General features: G+C 38.0%; 1 protein-coding gene across 4 annotated transcripts; it reads right to left on the bottom strand.

The window, feature by feature from the left end:
* Positions 1 to 30: 30 nt before the first annotated feature.
* sh2d3a (SH2 domain containing 3A) lies at positions 31 to 27,418 on the bottom strand. Of its 4 annotated transcripts, none has more exons than XM_055224875.1 (19): positions 27,325 to 27,418; positions 24,345 to 24,436; positions 23,585 to 23,702; positions 23,172 to 23,230; positions 22,090 to 22,235; positions 16,811 to 16,850; positions 13,369 to 13,488; positions 12,463 to 12,606; positions 11,867 to 12,144; positions 11,307 to 11,392; positions 9,668 to 9,781; positions 8,366 to 8,523; positions 6,664 to 6,834; positions 6,048 to 6,209; positions 5,692 to 5,807; positions 5,005 to 5,176; positions 4,736 to 4,847; positions 3,801 to 3,986; positions 31 to 2,438 (listed from the first exon to the last, which is right to left on the bottom strand). In XM_055224875.1, the coding sequence occupies exons 2-19, from the start codon at positions 24,432 to 24,434 to the stop codon at positions 2,245 to 2,247; spliced, it is 2,466 nt and encodes an 821-aa protein (XP_055080850.1). In that variant the 5' UTR covers positions 24,435 to 24,436; positions 27,325 to 27,418; the 3' UTR covers positions 31 to 2,244. The 4 variants fall into 4 exon arrangements, with proteins under 4 accessions (XP_055080850.1, XP_055080874.1, XP_033825118.1 ...); XM_055224899.1 differs by having other exon boundaries at positions 22,090 to 22,229; XM_033969227.2 differs by lacking the exons at positions 22,090 to 22,235; positions 23,172 to 23,230; positions 23,585 to 23,702; positions 24,345 to 24,436; positions 27,325 to 27,418 and adding an exon at positions 19,777 to 19,952.

The raw sequence follows: 27,418 nt of genomic DNA, 5'->3' as shown, positions 1-27,418 counted from the left end.
TGAACTGTGTGTGTTTGTGTTTTATGAATGAAAACCACAAAACAAAACATTTACAAAATAAAATCACATTTACTTAAGACTAAAAGGCACATGAGTCTTTCACAGCAGTAGTTCAGTAGTGGGAGGTTTAAGGTTTAGGCTGGATTTGAAATTTCAAATAAAACTTTAAAAACATAAGAAAGTTCATTGTATTGACACATTCAGGTAAACTTGGTAGACATCCTTAAAAAGGAACATGCAGGGGAGTGTTTATCATTGTCTAAAAATGCAGTCAAAGTCCAGTAGACCGTAGTACAGGTGTGGCTAGTACAGATAAGGGACAAAAGACAAGTTGGTAAAAAAACAAAACTATACAACACTTAAAATGCATATGACAGGTTTTAATGTTTTATATATAGTGGGATAGAACCTGTGGTAAATATTGATCATAGTTTTACATCGGTTAAGTCACAGTTTGTGCAAAAAACTTGAAAAGTACACTAAGTAGTGGTAAATTCTTAAACAGACTACTTTAGCACAAATTCCATCCAAAATGCTGAGACAACTTAGGAACATGGAAGGCATTTTTCTGACAGTTTAAACTTCATTTAACAAAATACAAGTGTGGTCATGTATTTGTGTTAGTCACTATTGTGTATTGTGTCACTATTGTGTAATTTGTATAAGTTTTGACCCTTGTTTAAGATCTGCGTATGTCATATCTGCTGTCCAACTAGAAATAAAATGATAAACTTCATAAAGAAAATAAATAAAAACTATGCAAGATTTTTAGTCAAATCTTAAATGATGTTAACTATGGTTTAGTGAAATGAGTAGTCTAACCTGTCACATGCACTTTAAGAAATATAGACCCTTTAAAGATTTGTAAACAAAAAAATAACATTTAAATTCCGAAAATGGAGACAACTGACGGCAAAAGTGAAGTGAAACATAACGTGATTTCAATGAAACTGGAAGTTAACCGCAGAATATCATAGGATATGAAAACTCTATGTGGGTGACAAATGCTACATAAGAGTGGTATCAGAGCCCGATTTAGAGACATTTATAATTGTGTTAAAAAGTTATTTATTTAATTTGAGATTATGATTATGACCATTTTAAGGATAAACAATGATTTTTAGAATTTACTGGACAAATACTTGTGTGTTGCCAGACCACATCTTTTTTTTTTTTTTACTGTAGTAGATATATATTACACAATTTACCATAAATTATTTTTTGTGTGAAACTCAAACACGGATTTGGCTCTTGAAAATAGATTTTTTTTTCTCTTATTAACAGACGCTAACTGGCATTTCTATCCTGGAAATTCAAATGTGTTGTTTATTATTTTTTATATCAAGGCCTGATGTCAGTTTATCATTAAAACATTACATCATAATATCTGCTTAATCTGCCTCCAGTCACATCTATTTGCCTCCATTTTGACAGCATTTTAAAAGGTCTATACAGAATGTTTAGATTAACAACAACAAACAAACATTGCACTTAAAACAGTGTCTGTTGACAGTGAAGTCACTTGTGAACAGTACACAAACAGGGTCCAATCTTTCACTGTGTACATGGAATAAGGCACTATTCCATGAGGCACTAAGGCTTGCAGGGTTGTCCTAGGTTTCAGATGACATCACAACATTCTATTGGCCAATAATATTTAATATAGATGGAGGAGTAAAAAATTACCCTCCTGATTTAAAGATATCATCATTCATAAGATATCATTTTCAAATAAGGAAGGTATTCTTTACCTGAAACTGACGCAAGTTAAATGTCATCTCTGTCAGCACAAATCAACAAAATAAACACCATTTTTTCTTCAAAATAGCTTCAGTGATTGTTGAAAGTGATTGTTCTTAGTTAAAGGGAAATTTAAACCATGATATTATGGATCATCAGTGGATCATAACTTTTCTTTCTTTCCAAACAGTAAATCTCCCATAGAGTTATATAGGTCCCTGCCCTCCATCTGAAATTATAACATCAAACTCTAAAATATGAATGTGGCCTATTATTTTCTTTTTTTTTCATCTTGAAACTTGGACTTGTTCTGCATGTAGTATTAGTTACCTTTGAGGGCACAGGCACTTACTGTATTTAGACTGACAAGAAACACGTAATACCAACCATTCACCCATTCACACTCGGGCACTCTCTCACTCAACACCATCGTATACAGACATCAGGGAAAAGGCTGGTGTAGTGTCTTGCCTGAGGACACAACAACAGCACAGTGAGTCCGTGTCAGTCGCAGTTGGCCACATCGCCCTCTGACGGCAGCTCCACAGGTTCCAGTTTGTCGGACAGCACACACAGGATCTTGTTGAACTTTTCGTAGCGAGTGGTCCGGTCCGCGGCGGCTCCGGACTGGCCCCAGAGCAGGCGCAGGGCAAACTCTGTGCGGAAGGCCTCGAGCAGCTCAGGCACCGGCTCCCAGCCTGACAAGGGACACAGCAGTGAATGTGAGGACAAGAGGGTGCTATGGTTATTTTAGTAATTAACTTGTGAGTAGTTATTTTTTAGATTCGTCGACTGGTTAAAAGATTATTTCTGCTGTACACTGAGATTTGTTGTATAAAATGTTAACTGTTGACTGTTAACTGTTGACTGTTGACTGAAGGCGACAAATGAAGTGCCTTGTTGGTGAAAAAAAGAAATTTTAATTAGTTAATTATTTTTGGACATTGCCATTTAATATCGCCTTTGTTATGAAAGATATCTGTGTAAACCCTCAGTCGTCCAGGTCTGATCCATAGCAAAAGATGAAGTTAAAATCTGTCAACCAGACAAATCGTTGTAGGAGTGAAGATGTTTCGCTGCTCATCCAAGCTGCTTCTTCAGTTCTGAAGAAGTGGCTTGGATGAACGGCTTGGATGAACAGCAAAACGTCTTCACTCTTACAACGATTTGTTCGGTTGACACATTTGAACTTCGTCTTTTGCTTTGTTATGAAAGGTTTTTGCCATGTCTTTTATAATGGAGTCTGTATCATCCAGATAACGATTACAAAGGTCAAAATACGACTATGGATATTTTCATAGTTGCCTAGTTCTGATTATTACAGTTAATTATTGCAGCCCTAGGGCCAAATGAAGGGTGATGTCATTGTTGGCGGATTATACAGTGCTAACTAGAGAGTTTGGTTGGAATTTTTACATAAAATTTTGGATCTCATGTCTGCAGTATCTATTGCTAAACTATAAAACGTTCTTGGGAAAATATCAGTGCCATAAGGAAGAGAAAATATACATAGGCAGAAATTATATGACGCATATAAACTACATTAACTATAGTTAAGTAAATAAATTATAGTCAACACATTAATGGGTTTCAGATTAATTTTAGGTATTTTGAAAGCTTGTCACTATTCAAAAGACAGGATGATTTGTTTTACATGGACCCATGGATATCTCATGCAAAGTACAATGTAAAAACTTTAGCTTGAAAAATTAATACTAACCAAAGTGTCTAGGTAAATAATAATAATAAAAAAATAATAATTCTATGCAGACAAAAAGACAATGATAGCCACCATTAGTTACATTAGGTAAGCAGTTGCATTGTCATAGGGTCTTCCACTTATAATCACAGATACAGTTAATAGTTTAAGTACCAAGATTATTTGTGTCTTTACATTATGGTTGGTGCTTATGTGTACTTGTGAAAACAGATGTGACAAAATATCAATAATAACAAATATTGTTATCAATACTTTTTAAGCAGAGTGCTGTATCAATATACTCTATACTGTACGGTATTGTGTATCAAATTGGATTGAGGCTGAGGATTCCCAGCCCTACCTGTGAGTAGTGCCTGTGCATGCTGCTGGTAGTCATTGGCGTGGAGAGCGGAGCTGCGAGCTGATTGGAGGAGGTCATACAGGGTCTGACACCCGTGCTCACTGTTCTCCACGGGGTCCTCACCCTCCATGGCCATGAGCAGAGGGAGCAGGTGAGGCACTGCGATGGGGCCCTCCAACACTGAGTCTACAGGGCACATAAAACAGGGAAATCAATACTTGTTCACTTACTTGTTTTTTAGCTTTCTGTGGCATAAAGAGTGAATTGTTTTTATCATTTTTAGATCACACTTAAATAAAAGAGATAACAAGTGTCACAAGGCCGGTTAGAAATCCATCCATCCATCCATTTTCTTCCGCTTATCCGGGGCCAGGTCGCAGGGGCAGCAGTCTAAGCAGGGACTCCCAGACTTCCCTCACCCCGGACACGTCCTCCAGCTCCTCCGGTGGGAAGAGCTGGAGGACGGGGTGTTCCCAGGCCAGCCGAGAGACATAGTCCCTCCAGCGTGTCCTGGGTCTTCCTCGGGGCCTCCTCCCGGTTAGAAATAGAATTTCTAAATCCGAAGTTTGAGCTTCAGTCTCTGTATGTGCTCACAGACAAAATGGGTGTGTCTGTGCCTTGGTGGGAGGTTTGACATCTGCTCATCTCATGAAAATGTTATTGCTTTGTTGGGAATGTTCCACAGTATGGCATTACACTTCTATCTTATTTCTGTTGCTAAAAGAATGCCATGGAAAAACATGCATTCTTACATGCATTCTGACTTGGCAGATCCTAACTTGCCCTCACCTGCTTGTCTCTGTGAAGATAAGTTTAATGCCATACCATGGAACATTCCAGGAAACCAATGACATTTCAATCCAGACAATGCATTCAAATGCTGATGGAATCTCCACCAGAAAAGTTCCTTAGTACTTTAAAGTAGCAATACTCACCGTCTCCATCATTGAGTGCACTCATGAAGGGCTTAAGTTTCTTTTCGTACAGCACTGCAGTGTCTGTGTGGTTCCTCCGGAGGGCTCTCCATGTCATCTCCAGACGCATGATCTGCTCACACACGCAATAACACATTTTAAAGTGTGATATATACATAGAGCATTTAATGAATTAAGACTAAACCAAGACTAAGCCAGAGCTATAACTAAGACAGAAAAAAGCCTGTGTTGCACCTTGCAGCTTGAGAAGCCCTGCTGCTGTCCCGTACCTGAGGCATCTCCAGGGCCTTTATGACCGCAGAGAAGGAGAAGAGGTTGTGGGCGTGATCCTTCAGAGCCTGGGCCAATATGATAAACTTATGTATGACTGCTGCCCTCTGGCTCACAGTGCTAGTACAGCCAAGAATGTCCACAGCCATGCACATAGCAATCAAATGGTGCCTATGCCAGGACAAACAGAGAAGAGGACAGTTTAAAGTTATAATTCAGGCTGGGTTTTTACAAAAAAAACCAAAAATATTTAACATAGCAAATTGTATTGATGTTTCTTATCACATATCTTAAAATAATCTAGATTAAAAAAATAAATAAAATTAAATTAAGAATTAGGTGTCGTCCGCTGCTAGTAGCAGAATGCAGTGAAACATTTTGAATAAACAAATTAGCAGCATGGCTATGGTCAACACAATGCTAACAGATAAATGCTTCATGATATTTAAAAGCTTTAGTGCTCTAAGAGTCTGGTAAGAGTGTATCTGTGCTTTAACACAAGAGATGTTCCTGGTTACAATTGCTTCCGTACAGAGGAGAAACTGAGAACACTTCTTTACAAAATATATTGTGAATCAGAATTTTTTTCAAGATACTTTTACAGTCATGAAGGTCCACAGTTGTCCTCATCATATTATGGACACAAACAAAATATAAAATTAGCATTGTAGCAAACAGTAGCGCACCTCTCTAACAGGTCCTGGCGCAGCTGGCGTCCGTGTGGCAGTGTGACCAGCTCCAACCCTGAGGCCACACCCATCTGCCTCCTCTGCTCCTCAGTCACCCCAATAATACGGGCTACCTGCAAACAAAGCAACACAGCAATCAAGAAGCAGAAAATGTCATGTGTCGATGTCACAGATTATATAGATTGCAGAGCAATGGTCTGGGTTAGGGCTTTTGTGGCTGGATTAGCCTAGCGGTGTACCAGGTAGTCAACTCTAAGCATGTGCAGAGCCGTGGTGTTAGCATTGTAGCAGTGGTGTTACCGATGTAGCCGGTGTGTTACTGATGTAGCGGTTGTGTTAGCATAGCAGTGTACCTGGCAGTCCACACTGAGCATGTGCAGAGCCGTGGTGTTAGCGTCGTAGCGGTTGAACAGTTCTTTCAGAGACATGAGGACTGTGGGGTCCAGAGGTCTGTTGTTCTCTGGTAACAGGGTGGGCTGGAACTCCGCCAGCCGGAAACAGGAGGTGCTCTCCACCTGGATAAACACATGCAAAATGTTAAATACTGCTACCAAAATTGCTCAAATTAAAGTCATTATTCTGAATACAAATGTAGTTCATGTAAATATTCTCGATTTTACATTGCATAGAGTCATATATGCATGATGGAGTATCATCATAACTAATCCAATTGTAGACTCCTTTACACTAAATGGCCACATAACTAAGTTTGTGATATCACTTTTAAACACACATGTTCAATAAGTAAAGCAATATTCAATGCATTTATGAAACCTGTAAATGGATATATTAAAATTTGTCAATAAAAATGCATTTAAAAGATAAGGGTCTATTTGATGTTGCCAGTCACAGAAAAAAATACCTTTTAACAGATACTAGTGAATGTAGTAATACAATAAATAAATGTAAAGGACAGTGACTATAAGATCTATAGTTGTACATCTATGTGCATATTTTGGTTTAACCCACTTGTGGCCGTTCAAATGTCCAGCTGTTGTCTTCTGTCCTGAGCAGTAGAGCACACTCCTCGTTCTTCTGAGCCTCCAGGAAGCCGAAGGAGGTCTCTGTGAGGCGGGCTCGGCTCTGCCACTTCTCCTCTGCTCGCAGACGGTCTACATGTCCTTTACGCCGCATGGGCACCTGCACACAGCAACAGGACAGGAGGTCAGAAATCATCATCTTAAATCAGTAAGTTCAATAAAAGAGCTTGAAAGACTAAACCTACTCCTCTTATTATACATGGATGAACATTACATTTATCACCAAACCTGCAACCTACGGTCCCTCATGATTCAATACAGGATGCATGACTCACGATACAATACTATCACGATTTTGCGATGCATGTTGTTTAAGAACAAAATATATTTTAACAACAGTATTTCTTTGTTACACCTCTACCTGCACAGCCTTAATGTCTAACTAGACTATCTGTATGACCATCTTGTCCTAGGGTCAAGTGGGGTTACTTTATAAAAGATTATAATTGTATGTAAATATTGTGTAAAGATTTAGCAAGTCATTTTTTTTAGCGAGTGAAAATGTAATGCTGATTTAGTCGACAAAATCCATGAAAGTTTATTTATATAGCACTTTTCACAGACATAATGTCACTAAGTGCTTCACAGTGAAAATGTCATCAAAAGAAGTGTGCAGCAAAAATACAGTCTATATATCAATACGGTTAAAATACTTGCTTGAAGAGGTAAGTCTGTAGGTGCTTTTTAAAGGCAACCAGAGAGTCCAAAGAATGAAGGGAAATTGGCAATTCATTCCAGAGTTGAGGGGCAACAGCTTTAAAGGAGCGGCCTCCTTGGGTTTTAAAACTTGCTCAAAGGACCATCAGCAGATTCTTCTGCCCTGAGTCAAGTAATAAGATTTAATCACATCTTCTATATACACAGGGGCCTGTTCATGTAGGGCCTGAAAGGGCAAACAATAATTTTAAAGTGGACATGAAACAAAACAGGGAGCCAGTGAAGCCCTTTCAGAATAGGTGTAATGTGGGCCCTCCTGTTTATGCAAGGTTCTTGCTTCGCAGCTGAGTTTTGAAGATACTGATCTCTCTCTTGTTAAGAGAGACTTGTGTTGACTGTTTATGTCAAGAGTGGGACTCGAACCGCCAACCTTCAAATCAGCGGACGAACACTCTACTGTCTTCCCTCATTCCTTTTATTCAATTTTTTCGTTAAAAAGGCAGTGTATCTGATTTTTTTGTCTTAAAAAACTGAAAAAACAGTCCATAGTTATTCCTCACATACCTTTTGCATTCTGACTATCATAATTATTCACCAGAATTAATTTATATGTGCTTTTCACAGCTCTCAGAGATTAGTGTGGATTTTTGAAAGCTAACAAAAACGTGCATGCTAACATGCATATCCTAATGATTGAATAAAATGCTTTATTATTCGATACAGACAGCAGGCTTTGACCTCAAGAGCTGCTTATACAATGTTTTTTTTGCCCAAATACATGGGTAAAAAAATCGGGTACAGGACCTTTAATTATCCGACAAAACTAAATGTACTTTCAGTTGATAAAAATGTATGTAATTTTAGTTCTAGTTTTCATGAATACTTTAGTTAATTTCAATCAACAAAAATATGACCCTGACAAAAACTATGATGAAAATGTCTGAGTTGACCAAATGAAGAGTGGGTCAGAGTACCCGTATGATGAGCTCATCATAGAGTGAGGAGGGATCTCTGTCTGTGTTGGATGGGGGAGGGGGCACAGCGTTGGGGAACATGGTGGAGATGCGCAGGGGCTTAGGTGGAGCTCGTTGGTGTAACTGTCCGTCGGAGCCTCTTAGAGTCACTCCTCCACCTGCAGCAGAGACACAGGGGATACTCATGTCAGACTGGCGCATTATCTTCCTTTTATTTATTTTTTTTACAATATCTCAGCGACTGTAGTTATTTAAATAGGATATATTATGCTTTATTGTGTATTCATATTAAAGAAGCTATACTGTTAGTATATAGTTTTAATCTATGACACCCATGCATCATTATGTTCTAATTTGGACATTTTTAATAAATATTGATATGTAAAACGGAGGAGCCCAATGGGAGCCGACATTGCTGTAACATTACAACAAAATACCACTCTGCCGGGCCATGCTATCAGAACCTGCTATGGATACCTGCATAGTGGTATTTCACCGTAACAAAAAGTGGATTTCATTTACATGTTTTTAATGTTGAAATTGGGCTGATCATTTTGAACCCGGAGTCAGAAGTTTTTGAATAATCACAAGTAAGTACAGAGTAGGTACAGTGGGTGGGAACAGGGGTTAGGTGACAACATCAAACACTTTCTGAGCACAAAAGCCCCAAATGCAGCACAATACAGGATTACTCAAACATCCAGGAACCAATCAAAAGACAACTTCAGCCAAGCTTATGACAATTTTACATGTGTCCTCTTTAAGTACATGATTTCCTCTGGAAAAAAAAACTAAATATCCTGCCTTATCCTTATTCTGTCTAAAACCTGTTAATCTTGCAATTTAACTTTAGACCTCTACAAACATGTTCTGAAATGCATGAGATTCTCATATTAGTTTAGCAGTTCAGATTTCTGTCTTCTCTCAAATACTCCTGGGCGTGTTTAAAAGATGAACTTTGAAAAGATTCCTTCAATTAAAACTAAAATCTAAAATCCAATCGCAAGCTTGTGAGACAAATCATAATTCGATATCTTTCCAAAATTGTTCAACCCTAGTGTAAAGGGATTTGTTGCAAAGTACTTACTTCAACATGGAGTAAAGTAGCCCAGAAAAATTAAAGATGGGGGTAATTTTTGCAGCTTTCTACCATGTTATAATGTTGCTCCATCATTAAAAACATGCCAAGTCATCCATGCGCGCTTAAGTAATCTAGCAATCTCTCCCGGGCCCTATTCAAACCCTCCTTACTGTTAGCCGTGCAAGCCTCTGAAGCGGCGTGTAGTGATATGAATGGTTAACCTGGAAGACAGGGCCGTGAGTGTCCTGCTCGAGGGCTCAGCAGAGGCTCACTCCCGGTGCGGAACACTGGAGAGAGGGGAGGAGGTACTCTACTCTCGACCTTCTGTGGGACTCCTGGACACATGACACAGACAGTGGAATCACATTCACCACACACACATTTATGACCAGTGTGATTAGGCCTGGGTTGAATAAATAATTCCTATGCCTCATTATAGATATAAATTGACTACTAAAGTGTTTCATTGCACCATTTGTTTTAATTTTTTATTTTTTGGGGGGGAGTGGGGCTCTTGTGTCTGTGGCATAAATTAGCAGGGCTGTGGTTGACTAAAGAAATTCTTATTCGACTAAAGACATGTCCAACCAATTGATTAGTCAACTAAAAAGGGAGCATGGCAAAAGCTATCAAAACAATTACTCTATCTCTATGTATCTGACCCAAACTGCACTCACAAGACTACTTTGCTGTTGTTCCATATAAATCCTTATCATCGAAATAAAATAAATTAGCAAACTAATACAAATTTTGGCTCACTAAGACACAATTGTCCGATTAATCAAATAAAGAACTACAGGACTACTGTTGTCAAGACACAAAAATTTCTAACTTGATTTTGATACTAAGGACTTCACTCCATACTCAAAACCGATTACGATACCACAATGAAAATAAAACATCCTTTTTTTGTAACAGAATGTAATCTTCATACACAAAATAATAGTTCTTTATCTTAACGCAAAGTCTTATACTAGCTCTGATAAAGCTCAAAATCATACTAAAACTGTTCAGGAAATCTCAAATTCTGTGTGATCTTTTGGAGTATCGATACCTGTTCAAATGCGTATCTAGTTTAGATATTAGTTTTAGTATAAATTAGTATCAGATTTTTTATACTTTTGATATCTCTATAAAGAACTACAACCCTACAAATGTTTTTCAATATTATTGTTTGTCCATATTTTCTGCAACAATATCACTTCACAATTTGTTCAAAATTCATAACAGGCCTAAGTATGATGTCAATTTTGCAATCATTACTGCCAATTTATAGCCACTAGCCTGAAGTTATTTGAAATGTGAAGATGTTAGCTCTCACAAAAGCTTTGACACATCACTAGTATTCACATGCATGAAGTATTTGGAAACATGTTTTTAGACCACCAACACGCAGACGATCTGCTTTCAGCACTGGGTTTGTTTTCTGGGTTTCTGATTGATAAAAAACTGCATAATCGTGGCTTATACAATGCACTGGTGAAAAATGTTCTTTTTAAATGTTCAAGTATTAAAGGTGCTGTACCTGATCTTTAAAATGCAAAAGAACTGAGCCAGTTAATTTTCATTGTTTGCATGTATTTCTGACTTCATTCCTAGCATCCTAATAATTTACCACGATGAGTTCATAAGCTCTTTTCACTGCTTTCAGACACCAGAGCTGAGTTTTCCCGTCAAGGTAATACCAAATAGTATGCTCAAAATCGCTGCTTCACGGATGATACAAACACTTTACAATGAGACAAAGAGGTTTATTTTGACCCTATAGAGCTGCTCTTACAATGTATGTGGACGGAGGCAAACAGTCATGAAAACAAGTGGTTACAGGCCCAGCTTTAGAACTAGTGGTCTTTCTTTTACCTGTACGGAGGTTACTGTCGGACTGTGCAGATTGTAGTGATGCTGAACAGCCCACGTTCTCCAGATTAGTCGGGTGACTCCCACTTCTGCACAGAAAAACACATGCACATATGTAAGAACAAGACTAATCCGCTAGCCGCCGCGCTACAAATAGGAAGTGATGGTCACTCTGGCTCCCATTCTCTTTCTATTGAAAAATGGTGCTGTCAGGCTAGTCATTCTGTTTTAACGAGTTGCGCCAATACCATTACTGGGAATGGATTTTGGTGCCATCTAGGAAATTGGCTGGACTAGGTATCAATCCCATGATAACGGTTCAGCCAACTTTTATTCATACAAATTACAAAGCAAATTAAACAGGAGAAAGACAGGCACCAAAATGATCTGAAGGAGAGGTGCAGGAAACGCAAATGTTCAGATCATTTCATATTATCAACATAAAGCTTTTATCACTTACTCACAATGAGAAGAGTAACCATAACTTTTACTCAAATAAGAGTATTGTTAGTTCAATAAAAATATTACTCGAGTAGGAGTTAAGATCAGTGATTTGTCCTGACCTGAGCAGAGGGTTGGTCACCTGCAGCATATCACCATGTATTGTGCTGAAACTTCGGCGTTTGACCCGGTCTGAGTTGGGCATTCTCTTGCACTTGTTTTTACTCTCCTCCTGTCGCTCGCTGATGACACGTAGGGGGAGAGTGCGTGCAATTGGGTGGAAGATGACAGCTCCAGAGGCCTTGGATATTGGTTGCCGCCCCCCAACATAGAACCGGATCAGAGCCGGAACACTATCAAAACGGTCCTCCTCAAATTGGAACAGCTCCCGCGAGTAACCCTGTGGTGTTCAAGGACAAGAGTTGAAGACAAATACTGACACTAATTCTAATACTAATAATAATAATAGTTCTTGGATTTTAGTTACTAAATGACAAGTACAATGTAATCAATAGGAAAATCTGTCTCGTGCTCCCATGCCCCAGAGTATGACATCATCATATACTAGAATCTGAAAACAACCAATTGTCAATCATGACAAATCAAAGTATCATTTTTATGTGGTAAAGTGACAAAATTATATATAGAGAAAAATGTATCATAAAAACACTCCAACAGGACAGCTATTGTTTGAACTCGTCACCATAAGGGAACATACCTTTTTGGGCCGCAGTACTACCCGTATGATTTTAAAGTGCATGGGGTCATCTTTCCAGAAGCAGCTTAGAACATAGTCCCCCTCAGCAGAGCTAGACTCACGCACCAGAAAGTCCCCGTCTCTCTCCAGCAGAGCCTCGGACGCCTGGTACAAGAGCACAACATGAACTATTACATTGTCCTTCAATGACTCAAAATACGTATACTACATTTGTTACTTTTTATAAGTTCTTTCAATTTATGTACTTAATAGAATCTGAGGCAGCACAGATCATATTAATATTTAAAATTTAAATAAGGGGTCAACCTATATTTCTAATTACTGGTAAATGATAGCCATTTCAACCATCCTGAGTAGGTAATAAGCTCCATATTGAAAAAAAGAGGATAGTCTAATATGATGTTACTTTAAAGGCACAGTATGTAACTTTCTGAGATGGAATGTCACCTGCATGATTCCATAGAAATGTTCAAATCATTCTTCGGAACATTCTCCATCGAGATAGATATGTTTTATGCCTTACTGTGGAAGATCCAAAGGAACAACATTTCCATGGAACCAAGCATGAGAAGGCCCTCCTCCAGGCCAAATAAGAGTCAGGTTTGTGGACATGCAAGCCCACTTCAAGTTTTTGTGTGCAAAAAAATACAAAAAATATATACTATGTATTTGTATATCTCTAATATTTTTGAAAACCAAACAAGGGCCTAAACATGAAGTTATCAAACTGAGCTTAAATGGATAAGTAATGTATAAAATAATGACCATATCACAAAGCACACAAATATAAATAAAGCATGTAACATTTACTCCATAGCGCAATAACCCACACCCAGCTTTGTGTTAGCCTCTGTCCCCTTCCATAACAGTGACTGGCTGTGTGCTGTGCAGTACTGGTGCCAGTACCTCTCTGCTGAGGGCCCCGTGGTACCAGGCATGACTCCTCACGTCGTCTGTGCTCAGTTTCAGCTCCTCCTCCAGCTCCTTCTTCAAAGCGTCCATCTCCCTACGCCCGCCGTGGAACACCTATCAAAAGTAACAAAATACTACTGTTAAATATCAGAGGGAATCTATATATTCATGTTGAGTGTAATCTAAGCATCTAATCATTTATAAACCAGGGGTAAAGTTACTAATCAACTGGTATGTTTTTCTGTTCAAGGTCCTATATTAAGCAAAACTGACTCCTGTGAGCTTTTAGCCATGTTATAATGTTGTCACCTTCTCAAAAACATACCTAGAACAGGGTTTTGTTTCTTTCACACATGTTTGAGTAATCCTGCATTATTAAGCGGTCTGCATCCACAAAATCAAAATGCTCTCTTCCACCTCGTGATGTCATGTAGTGGTAGTTTTAAGGTTGACAGCTATTGAACAGCTTTACTTATCAATACTCTTGAAAAACCTTAAGTTGTTGCTTTTATTTTTGAATACTTTAGTTTAACCTTTTGTACAGTTGAGATTGGCAATAGAAAGTCTCCAATATCTGCTGACACACCGAGGAGTGAAGGCAGTTTCAATGAGGCTAAAACAATAGCTGTAACTTCAGAATTAGGCAAATCCAGTGCTGAAATTATCTAAATGATTATAGTGAAGGTGTATAGAGTTTAAAAACACAGTGGAGCATTTCCTGTATTACCACTTAATGACACCACAAGGGGGAGTGTTTTCTGTTTAATAGAAGAACACAGTCTAAATATGCACCCAGATTATAACAGATCAAACATAGTGCAATAGGCCCTTTAAAATGAGGATAGTTGTTGACCCTAAATCTTTTTCTATATTTTGAAACTTAACATTTTGAAGAATTCATGTAAATAGCTTTGTCACCTTACTTTATATACAGCGAAATTCTAGCAACTGGCACAACTGGTAATTGACTATAATTTGGACAGATTTATTTTACAGTGAAAAAACAAGCCTAAACAGGATAAAAGGAGACAAAATTAGATATACCTCAGGACTACACCAGATCCAACCCTGTGTCAAAAGAGACTAAACCAGGATAACTTAAATGTCTAAAGAAAGTCAAGATTAAACAGGGAAAAAAAACAGTCTTAAATCTGGATTAAACTAGGATTTAAGAAGACTACATTTGTACTACACCTAGTCTGCAGGGCTAAAATAAGATTAAACCAAGGCTAAAGAAGATCAATCTAAAACAGACCTGGGCCTTATTTATAAAGCCTCTGTACGCACAAAACGAGCTCTGAAAAGTGTGTACATGGTTGTCAAAGGTAATATTTATTTAAAAAAAACAACCTGAAAGTGAAACATGTGCACCTCCATGCTGTCGAGAGCTGCTGAACGCAATCTACAAGGTTTAGAGAAGTGGGGAAAGCACCCAACTCATTGGTGACACTTAATACCCGACACTTGCTATTTGTGACAATGAGAAGCAATGCCCCTCACACTTGCAAATTACAATTTACCGGTATATACAGGGGGGTTCATACATGATGTTTGTTTTTTTCCCATACGCACTCTTTCAAATAGACTTTGAAACAATGTTTTATAAATGTGTCCCCTGGGGACTTTCTGGCCCTTGGACTCCCTGCAAGTTTTTTTTAAATAATAACTACTACAGTCACTAGTGTAAAAATAGCCTATATATTACACAAATTTGCTATAGAGCATTTGTTATACCAGTGATCACATCGATTCAACACTCTGCCACATGGATTAAAATATGGCCCTCAGGAAAAAACACAATTGCCCACTTCTGCTCTACAACATATTTAATTGGATCATAACAGGTACAAACACTCTAAATTAGACCTAAACTAGGTCTGAAACAAGACTACAGAAGACCAGACATATAACCGATCTAAACCATTCCAGCACAAAAGACTGAATTAGGTCTAAACTAGGCCCAAACCAGGGCTAAAGAAGACTGTACCAGATCTCAACTAAGTCTAAACTAAAGCCAGAGAGGAATAGGTATATTTAAGATGCACTGTGTAACTTTCCTAATCGAGGGTTGATGGTTTGTGTCCTGGGAGAAGTTTTGTTACCTGAAATGTTACACAATATGGTATTAAATTGACCTAATCTGGCATTTATGTAACTGTGGGTGTTTTTATTGTTTAAAAATAACATATATAAACAGGTATATTACTGTAAACGCGGTCACCTGCTCACCTGTGACCAATGGCATCACCAGCTTATCTCCATGGAGATAGCTAACTTTACTTCAATACTGTGTAAAACTTTAGGCAAAGCAATACCATCTCCATGGAGACACGTTAGTGTACCTTTAAGTGCTCAAGTAGACTAAACCAGATTTTAAAGGTACATTAGGTAACTTTTATTGTGGGGGGTCCATCACATGCTTGTCTACATGGAAATGTTATTGCTTTGTCTGGAAAGTTCCACAGTATGACTTTAAACTTATCAATTTTGGATTTATTCAATTACGGGCGTTTATATTGCTCGAAAATACCTTAAAAACGTATATAGTAGAGTTGCAAGATTAATCACCATCAACCTGAAATGCAATTTGAATAGATACAATTATCAAATCACAAAGACCGCAATTTGTGTAAGTACCATAATTTCCTCTCCAAACAACAAAATCCTGTCGTATTCTGCATAAAAATAACTAACCCTGTAGTTTTGAAATGTGATTCTTGTATTAGTTTGTCAGTTCATATTTACTCATCGTGTCAACCTGTTTAAAATGTGAACTTTGAGCAGAATCCTTCTATTAAAGCAAAAATCGCAATTAAATATTTTGTAACTTGGCCTGGGGGAGTCACCCGTTTACATGGAAACAGATAAGATAAAGCCACCAGAAAAGTTGCATAGTGCATCTTTAACCCTATGAAAAAATATCCTGAAAGGTTAGTGCTAAATTGGGTGATCACGTAGCTCTGGTTGCCATGGTAATGTGTTAGCATCTGTAGCTATAAACAGGCCTAAAATGTAATAGTTTTGGACTTTTGGTATGTTTTATTTCATGTGTAAGTGAGATTTGTTTTTAAAGATACTTCTGCCAACATATTAACTAACCCAAAGCATATTCCTAACCCTAAGCTTAACAATTTTCCTCAACTTAACATAATCCTGTTCCCAAACTTAACCAATCCATAACCTTTTCCCTAAGCCTAGCCTTAACCATAACCTGTTTCCTAACTTAAAAAACGAAACTTTATCTTCTTTATCTTTACTTCGAATGACCAGTTGCAACAGACCATCCGTCACGTTGTAGCATTTACCCTTCCTAAACTAGTCACCAACATGCCCTGAGCATTTCCCAAATTCCTCCTCCGCTAGCTTATGTTGTTTGTACACTTGTAAAATCTGTGGACAGCATGTGTGACCCAAAGCAGTGTGCTTAGGCCCGTACCTTGAACTGGCTGAGGTATGTGGCCACACTCCTCCTCTTGCTGCAAAACAAAAAAAACAGAGCTGATTGGGAGGTAGTACAGCGGGCCCCTGGGAGCAGCACAAGCTACTACTGCTGCTGGTCAGAATGCAAGGTCACTGTGAAGGACATAGCACTGTGGAAAGATTTTTAATAGCACGTCCTCCTTCCTTCCTCACCGTGTTCACCTTCCTGCCTCTGCAAACAGGGGATATGCAACCAGGCAACAGCAAAAACATGAACAGATATAGGGGTGTCCAATTAATTGAATTTTAATCGAGCTTCAGTCATCTATTCCCTTAATGCTTTTGAAATGAAGAGGTTCACAGGCAAGCCTTTATCAGTAAAAGCGTGTGAGGTTTGTTTCAAATGGCAATTATTAAAGGCACTGTACCCATTTTTTCCCCATGTATTTGAGTAAAACTTGTCTTGCCCCTGTACAGATACATTACATAAGCAGTTCTTGAAGTCAAAATATGTCCAATGTGTGCTGTCTGTGTCTAATTAGAAACCGTTTTATTGTCCAATAATCAGAAAGTATGTGTTAGTATGCTAGTTGCTCTTAGCTTTACCGTGATAAATTCTGAGCATCCTAATCATCCACTGCGATGAATTTATAAGCATTTTTCACAAGAATGGACAGTAAAGTAACAACAACTACAACCCCAATTCCAATAATGTTGGGACACTGTGTAAAAGTTGAAAAAATACAGAATACAATAATTTGCAAATCCTTTTCAACTTAGATTGAACTGAATAAACGACAAAGACCCAGCTTTATCGGAATGTGTTGCAGGCATCAAATGGAAAATGAGTGAATATTTGCATAAAAACAATAACTTTTATCAGTTTGAACATTAAATATCATGTCTTTGTAGTTTATTCAGTTCAATAGAGGTTGAAAAGGATTTGCAAATCATAGTATTCTGTTTTGTTTTGTTTTTTTTGTTTTTTTACACAGTGTCTTCATTGGAATTGAGGTAGCATGGTAACCCACTCCTGATTATTGGGCAATAAAATGTTTTCTAATTAAATGCAGACAGTGAGCACAGTAGACTTATTTTGATCTCAAGAGCTGCTCATACAATATATCTGTACTGGAGCAATGACAATATTTTGCTAAATTACATGAGAAAATTTGGGTACAGGGCCTTTAACCTCAAAAAGCAAATGTCTCCAAGTTGGTATGTCAACTTCCTGCTGCTGCAAATACGCTCTCAAGTTTCAACACACGTTATTCAATCACACAACAGCAAATAATGTTACTGCACATTCTCTACAGTAAATCTTTGTTATTTGCAGACTTTCCCTCGCAGGGCTACAGTGAGAGAAGTCACATATGGTAGCCTGGAGCGATCTGTTCAGAGGAGCTGTGAGGGCCGCTTTGTCCCTAAACTCAAAGCATGAATACAGCCCACTGTACTGATCAAACATATGACTCTAACAAGCAGTAGGCCTGTGCCAAAACTGTAACAATACAAAACTACTCTTTTTTTTTTCTCTTTGGTAGCATCTGGCTAATTACATTATTTATTTATTTATTAATTACCAGTACCACGCTCTAGTCTCTCTCTGTCTCTTACTCTGTTTCTCAAACTCAGCGACCATCAGTGGTCCTATTTTGAAACAATTTTTGGACCTGGCCTGGTTCACAATTGGTTTAGTACATTTATTGTAGACTTGATGGTAGTAGTGCGTATAGGTAGTACTTGGGGTGAAAATTTTGGAATCCACTGCTCTAGATTAAGCCTATAACTGTGATGTTAGCCTACCTTTTAATTACACACATATTATAATAGATGTGTTCAAATTCCATACAATTAGGCAACATCATAATTATAATAGTATTACTTACAATTTTATTATTATCCACTTTTATTCAGTCTTCTTGACGCCTACTACTTTTGTTTCTTTCTTCTTAGTGCTAGTGTTGACATGATAATATAATTTCAGACATAGTTTCCATATTCAATACAGATACCACAATGATAATTAAAAACACCATTTAGACAACAGAATGTAATTTTCAACATGTAATTATTGTACTTTCTTTTGTATTACCATGTGGTCTTATCTGTGTAATCCCTCAATCGTCCAGGCAGGTTCCATAGTGGTCCATGGGCGTAGACTAGGTCTATGTGTCTTATAATTGTTCAGATGCAGCTCAAGATCATTCTAAAGCTATTGAGGGAAGATTCATTTCTGTCCTGTGAATGTGGCTTGTTTAGTATTGATGCCTGCTCAAATGAGTATCTAGTTTTGATACTAGTTTTAGTATCAATTAGTATCTGATTTCAATAGTTTTGACAACCCTAGTCCAATCTTTCCCTACATTTTTTTCCCTACTGACAAGAGGGGCGTTGTCCTCTCTGTTCCAGCCTGCAGCAAACACCTGGGACAGCTCTGTGAAAGCAAACATGACTCAACCAACGTACATTGCTCTAGCAGCATCTTGTGACTGGATTTAAGACTAAAAGAAATGTTGCCCTAATTGTTTATCACAAGTTTGAGTCAACGTTTGTCACTGCGATTCAGATAAAACAACAGGTACCTACTTGCCGATATAACAACTAGACTGATCAGTTCATCCGACTAAAACCATTACAAAATCAGCCACAACTGTTTTGTATTACTAATTGATACAAACTAGTCTGTTAGAAAATCGGTTTAATAGTAAAGTTTACACATCAAGTCTCGCGAGACATGCCAAGCCGCATATTGAGCAACAGGTGAGTTACCAATTAGTTTACGTAGTTTATCATAATAATTAGCCGTAAATAACAAGCTAACTACGTATAATTTGAAGCACAGTGGCAATAGATGTTACAAAACTATCCAGAGACGTTGTATAAACGAATTTGAACAATTAGAAATGCGTAAAACTTTCCAAATCTCGCGCCGAATTGAAAAGCATTCCTCAGAAAAGCACTCGCGAGTAGTGATCTTACCTTTTTACCGCCACTCGCAGCTTTTAAACGACGACGCGTCCATTTTTGTTTTTAGACCCCGAAAAAACAGCTCAAAAGTTGGCTATAGTTCGCAACGGCTGGTCCCTCCCTGGTCCCGTGTGTTGCTTCAGCCTCTCCTCCATGTCCTCTCTCCTCCTCCTCGCTGCACTGAGGCGAGTTCACACAAGTCGCTCCCCGCTATTCCCCGCCCCAGGCCCCGGTGCTCCAGCCCGCTATCCGCCATCCGCCCGGCATTCCTCGGATACCGACGCCTGGCGAGCTCACACATCACCCGGCTTCAGTCAGGCGGGTGATGGTAGTGCTATAAAATTGTATATACCGTAGAACAGGGGTGTCCAAAGTTTTTACAAAGAGGGCCAGATTTAGTGAGGTGAAAGTGTCTGGGGGCCGACCATTCGGTCTGATCATTCTTTGACCCATTAATATTAACTGCAAATTAATTATTTATTTTTTTTTTTTTTCTTTTTATTGCAAATGGCTTTCACCTTTCAAAAACAAAATGAGTGTAAAAAAGTAAACATTTAAACTGTGGTTTTGATAATCACAATAAAATAAATTCACTGAGATTTTAGGATTTATTCACCTCAGAAGTCTAACAAGTAACTGTCCTGCACTAATGTGAAGGGTGAAACTGAGATCTGGACTGTAGTAAATAAACCAGGTCTGGCTCAAAGACAGTGGTTTTGATGTGCAAAGTGTCACACAGGTGAGAGTCAGTTAGATTTGTCCTCACACAGTTCTTGTTAAAGTTCATAACCAAGAATGTCTTCGCACACAAATATAACCAAACAAACTCAGCATTTTCTTAGCAAAGGTTTGAATTTCTTTAAACTTGTCTTTATCCAGTTGACGATAAAGTCAGTGAGCTTGAACATGTGTATTTTACACTGGTCAACAGTGCTGACGGGCCACATATAATTATTTTTATTCCAGATGCTGAGGGCCAGTGGAAATTTGTACACGGGCCGCAATTGGCCCCTGGGCCGGACTTTGGGTATGCCTGCCATAGAACCTAAAGTGCTGGTTCGGAGAGGAGATTGCACATCTATTTCAAATGTTCAAAAGGCTGTTAATATAAAGCAACGGTCAAAAGGCTGTTGATATAAAGCAACGGTCAACTATATGGAACATTTTCAACTCTAGGTGCACTTTTTATACTTCCAGCTGGAGCGGATTCTCCATCTTCTTGTCTTCATGAATGTTACTGGATGTCATAGTACAGTATGGTATGGTACTTATATCTTATATCTATTCAGTTACCAGTGTTTTTATTGCTAAGAATGCATTGAAAAACACGCATACTTATTGTAACTTGGCTTCTCCACACATTTGAGCACCTGTAACTTGGCCCTGTGGTATCACTTCATGTCTCAATATAGAAATATAGGCTACTTAATGCCATCCACTTGTACACTCTGTCGGTTATGGGCCATCCACCAGAAAAGTTACATGGTGCACACTTAAATCAAAAGTATAATTCATACGCCATCAGTCCTTGCAGAGATTACTTTTTTTGGACAAATTGCTTGCTTTTTTTGTTTTTTGTTTTCACATCAAGTACCATCATTATCAAGTCGATTCCAGGTCTAATCTAAGGCTAAACCAGGTCAAAAGGTTGACTGCATCATTTCCACTGTAGTTATAAACAGGAAAGCTGGTAAATTAGGCCAGGTACCCCCTGAAGGAGCTCATGTACCACCAGTCGTACAGGTACACTGCACCATTGCTAAAGTAGTTTTTAACCTGGACAAACCCAAAGGATGACTTTAATTGTGAATGACAAGCTGTAGTGGGTGAAACGGTTATCTAGCGTCTCAAGCCTTTTGCTTATTATTGTATTGTGATAACACTACTCCATAGTAGGGTGTATAAAAGAAGTATGCCAATTAATAGATTATCGGGATTTGTGAGTAATTAAACTATAGCAGTCTTCTCTATTGCTCCATTCACACTTGCAACCTGACCCGGGTATTTACCTGCATTTTGCCAAACCTGAGTCATGTGTAAATAAAGCCAGTTCTGATATCAGTGCATTTTTGATATGGCTTGTGAAGAAAATCTTTTAGTAGATGTCTTCTCCAACACTGGAACAAACTCCCCCATAAACTTAGCCCAACTGCAAATGTGTGATAAGACTTTATGAACCTGAAGTTAATAATAAACCAAACATGTGTGGAGTGTTTGAAGAAAGTGTTTCATTTGTCCCTCTACTCTAGAGCAGGTTTCCAGGGCGGCAAATACAGGGGAGCTGCGGTAACCCTGCTGTTCACTGGGGTTCGTGAGGGGTCATACCTGTGTTTACTCTCCTCTTTCAGGTCCTTGTGATCCTTGGTCAGGGGCTGGAGCTGCGAGCAGGAGGCTGAGAGGCGGTGCTTCTTGTCGGCACGCTGGAGGTGGGTCAGGACGCTCTGGCGAAACAGGTCCTTCCGTGGCTTCACCTGGTGGAAGTGGCAGGGACACAGACATAAACAGCTGCTGCTAGATATGGAGTAAGTGCAGTGTGGTGACAGTGGGTGCTTATGAAAGGGGAGGTCCTAAGAGTAGTGTAGGAGCAAGACTATGAAATCAGTAAAGTTAAGAGTCGATGGAGTTTTAGTCAACCAAAATTATAATTAATTGTGTCTATCTTAAGAGATATTGCATCCCTTAGGTAAACAAGTTAACTTAAAAGTTTGTACAGGCTATTTAGGTAACTACAGAAGTTGGTAGAGTAGAGAAAAATTGCAAGAGTAATGTCCATGAAATTAATTAACTAAGAGTAAAAAAGTATTTGGGAAAAGTTCTTCTCAAGTAAAAGTAACTGTTGGGATGTAACATCTGATTTATAATTTGAAATTGAAGTCATTTCAAGGATTAAACATTAAATAATGCACAAAATCTTTTTTTGTTGTATTTTTTTGTAATCTAATTGCTTCTACAAACAGGCGCTCCTGCTGTGTGCTATGATGGAAGAGCCATACATATCCAGAACATCCTGATACTCTTCATGCTGATGGCAGGTCACTTCATTCTCTAGACCACCCGATTCTGAAGGTACATACTGACACAGCTCTTTAAACTTTCATCTTCACATTCAGATTGCATGACCAGCCTTGTTTTAGCAGCAATGGAAATGCGTCTCTATCTTTTTTTCTTTGCCTTCTCCAAAAGAGGCATTAGTCATGACCACATTTCTGGCAGCCCCACGAGATGTGAGATTAGTTGCTGTGTGGAAGTGGCAGGCAAATCTGTCATAGATGCAATCCGTATACTTAACCCTACCTCATCTCACAAATGTATACAAATAAATCTGACACAATGTAGTAGCGGTAGTAGTAGCAGTAGCAGTAGTAGTAGTAGTAGAAGCAGTAGTAATTCAAATAATGTAGTCTGACCAGGTCCATGGATGATCCTAGTGAATGTTTTCGGCTGACCCTTCTCTTCACATGGTCTCCTGTGGGACAATAAAAGTACTTGTAATAGGTTTACAGTTTATAATGCACTTATCTATTAGGTAATACTATGCCTTTTTTTTTATTTAAAGAAACTTTTTGTAATTTTTTGGCTAAACAATGGCTAAACAAACAAGAATCCCATACATTTCAGAACATCTAGAACAGATCTAAACTTAACAGGTTTTAGACAGAATAAAACCCCATAGACACACGGGGACATTTACCTGTACGGACATAAAAATATTTAAATTAATGCAGTTTTTGCCATTGGACTTGCAGTTTTACATTTTTTTCACCGATCAGCTGTAGTGATCCTAAAAATCAGAATTTGTATCAATGGTATTGTTTTGTACCAGAGTGTGGGTCCACTCTGTGCCTGTGCCTCTCCAGCTCCTTCAGGATGGTCTCTCTGTGGCTGGGGTCCTCGACACCTGCTCCTCTCAGCTCCTCCTCTGTCACATTCAGTAAGCCCTGTGTGAACAATACTAGGAAACATAAGCAGTCTGCTCAGGTCAGGTACATGTGTGGTAAGAGGACAGGGCTATAGAGGAAAGAATGTCATGTTTGGATGTGGATTAAAAAAAACAAAAAAAAAACAAAAACACAATGGTAACATTTCAGAAATAAAAATGTGTTTTAACAAATGGGGTCTTGAAAACAGAGACTATCAAAAGCAACACAAATGCCTGAAAATGCCTATGATATCACCATAGTAATGGATATTTTTATATTATAATATTCATTTGTCAATATATCTTCCACCTCTTTTAGACCCAGATCGAGACAAAACATCCTGGTCATTCTGGTTATGCTAATACTAATAGAGCCCAGTTACTTAACAGCAGACACTGAGAATGACACCAGTAACCTGAAACTTAAACAATTAAGATTGACAGATGTAAGTTTCAGTTTTAAATCCCCTAAAGGCAGTATAAAAACTCCTGGATGGAAGCAGAAAAATCTTCAAAGCCTTCACATGACTACTGTTGGAAAGCATTGTGGTTAAGTTGTTACTAAGGCATACTCCTGAATGGCGGATTATATCTGTATACCTTCTATTCTATCCAGTGTAGTAGTACTGGGGGATGGAACTGTCAGTGCTAACCAGCTCACCTCCAGACCATAGAATTCGCCCTCCAAGTTCTTGGTGTACTGAGGGAGTCCGATCTGTCTCAGCCACCACGCGATGGAGCGGTTATTCATGTCTACAACAACACATGCAAGATACTGAGGACAATACAAGCATGCATGCCGCTGGCATGCAAGATTTATCACAGTCATAGGTTTAATACTAAATTCTGGAATTATATAGGGTATGTAACGAGCTGCAGAAACATCCTGAAACACATCTCAACTCCATCTCTGTATAAAACCTGCTGCCCATGTGTATTTATTAAATTTATTTTATTCATAAAATATGAGCAACTATCTCATGAAGTTAAAAATACAAAAAATGATGACTTTAACACACTGATAGTTACTTTAAAATGTCACAGTACATTTCCCTTTAAATCACATACACATTAATCACATTATATTAATTCACTAATTCAATAACTGATTGATCTAGTTAGACCAGAGGTTTTCTCCAGGACATTTTTGAATATGTGGTGTGAACTGAAACTCATTTCTTCCCTGAAAAAGAAGAAATATCCCTATTATATATCTATCTATTGTTCAGTCCCAAACACCTCTTGCATGTATGCATTCTGGTATTATAGATTTATCTTACGAAAAAAATTTAAATTACCTGTATTACAGCTGAGAACACTATGTTTCTTGTATTGGGCAAAGTTGGTTGATATTGAGATATGACCAATGAATAAGCGATGATGATATGAGTAATTAAAGTGCAGGGGTGGTTTCACTGAGGGGGACTAGGACTGACTCAACAACCACAGTTTCTTAAATCATGTTGTGCGTCATTTCTCCAAGACTTTCTAGTTTGTGGTTTTGTTATGACTGTTCTGGAAATATGATACTTAAAGGCCCATATTACACTTGTTTCCTCATCGGAAAAAATGTCTGGAGTTGTGTTTTCTTTCATGTTTAACACAAACCTTCAGCATATTTAGGCTGAGTTCTTCTCTCAAACGGAAAACACTCTGGTCCATCTTGTGATGTCATGTTGTAATACAGGTAGTGCTCCATTGTGTTTTTAAACTCCATACAACTTCACACCTTCACTACTGAACAAAGGGTAAAAGGGAGCTACCGCCTCATGATATCACAAAGAGGAACAGGGCATTTTGAGTTTTGGGAATATAGACAGACTAATAAAAACAATTATTCAAACACGTGTGAATGAAACAAAACACAACTCCAGGTATGTTTTTGATGAGGTAACAACATTCTAACATGGCTTAACGCTCACATGAGTCAATTACTAAGAGTCAATATAGGGGTAGGTGTACGGTAATTTACAAAAATGTATCTCTTTTTTTGAGACATAAATAACAAAGCTGAAAAAAAATCATGCTTCACCCTACTATATACTCAATTATAAATTTTTTATCAAAACAGCATTCATGATATAGATTTTTCAATAATCTGCCCACCTCTATTACCTCTAAAAATATTTGAAACATAACTGAACCACTATACCACTCATTTTTATGGTTAAATATTGTTTGAACATGTATGTGTAGGTATGTGAGGAATGTAACATATATTCTGTGTTATCCAGGTTTACTTCTTTTGGACTCATGAGCTTTGGCATTTCACATGTATAACTTTAGATAGGTATGGAAAACGTGACTGCTGATGAGTGTCGTCACATTAAAATTTCAAACTCGATTCGATACTAAGGAATAGATTTAATACTCAATACTGATTCCGTTAGCACGATGATAATAAAAACACTCTTTATTTAGACAATAGAAAGTGGTTTTCAACATTAAATCATAGTACTTTCTTTTATATTACCATGTGGCCTTATATCTGTGCAATCCCTCAGTTGTCCAAGTAGGTTGAATAGTGGTCCATGGGTGTATATGTGACTTTTTAATACCGATACCTGCTCAAATCAGTATCTAGTTTCTATACTAGTTTTAGTATTGATTAGTATCTGATTTTCAATACTTTTGACAAACTTTTGTTGGTGTAAGTCAAGGACTCTGCAAAAGCACTGAGGAGTGAATCAGTTTAAGGGAGGCAAAAAAACAATAGCTTCTAGGACTGAAGTTGGTTAGCTGCATAGTGAAAGGAATATAAGATTATTGCATTTATTTGGAGGGTACGTTCAGGACTAAGGCTGTGCAATTAATTAAATTTGAAATAAGATTGAGATTCAGTCATTTCTAATGGTCAATGATCAGCTTGGGTCTTTTTAATGGAGAGGTCTACAGCCAATCCTCTGTCAGTAAAAGCATGTGGTTTGTAGCAGAGTTCAGACTTTGGAGGAAGAATTTTGGCTACTGTTTCTGTGAAATTGCTATGGCTAAAAGCTTGTATTATTTCTGATCAGTAAATAGATAGGGTTATCAAAAATGAGGTACTAATCGATACTAAAATAAATACTGAAACTTGATACTCATTTGAGCAGGTATCTGCAAAAAATCACATTAACAGGACAACATTTAAGCCTTGCTGAACAGTTTTAGTGTAATTTTGAGCTTTATCAGAACTAGTATAAGACCTCTTGGTAAAATAAAGAAAGTATTATTGGTTTGTGTATGAAAATTATATTCTATTTCTAAAAAGGAGCATGTTTTAGATTCATTGTGGTATCATTATTTTTATTGAGTATTGAGTTAATTGAAACTGAAATTTTTGTAGTGGCATGTACATGTACATGGAGATGTTATTGCTTTTCCTGAAATGTACTGTAGACTGGCATTAAACTTAGCAATATTTATAGAACAAGTAGGTGACATCAAAATGCAAGCCAGATCTGTAAGAATGCACATTTTTCAAGGTAATTTTGAGCCTTAAAAACAATAACCACTCCATGGAGACAAATTGGTATATTTTTACCAAGAGACAGCATTATGTCAGTCAATTTAACAAAATATAGGTTCTTTATATCTATTGCTCTATTATAACACAGATCTGCAGTGGAGTTTGTCATGTAACTTATGTATGTAACACCTACCTGTGCTTTGGCTGTCCGGGGCACCTGGCTTAACCGCTCAGCCTAGTCTTCCTCTATCTCTCTTCTGTATTCCCACTCTTCCTTCCCTCTTGTA

This window comes from Periophthalmus magnuspinnatus, chromosome 1 (assembly GCF_009829125.3).
Source record: "Periophthalmus magnuspinnatus isolate fPerMag1 chromosome 1, fPerMag1.2.pri, whole genome shotgun sequence".
NCBI lineage: Eukaryota > Metazoa > Chordata > Actinopteri > Gobiiformes > Gobiidae > Periophthalmus > Periophthalmus magnuspinnatus.
The sequence above is the reverse complement of the archived record's forward strand: the minus strand, read 5'-3'. Positions and strand labels throughout refer to the sequence as shown.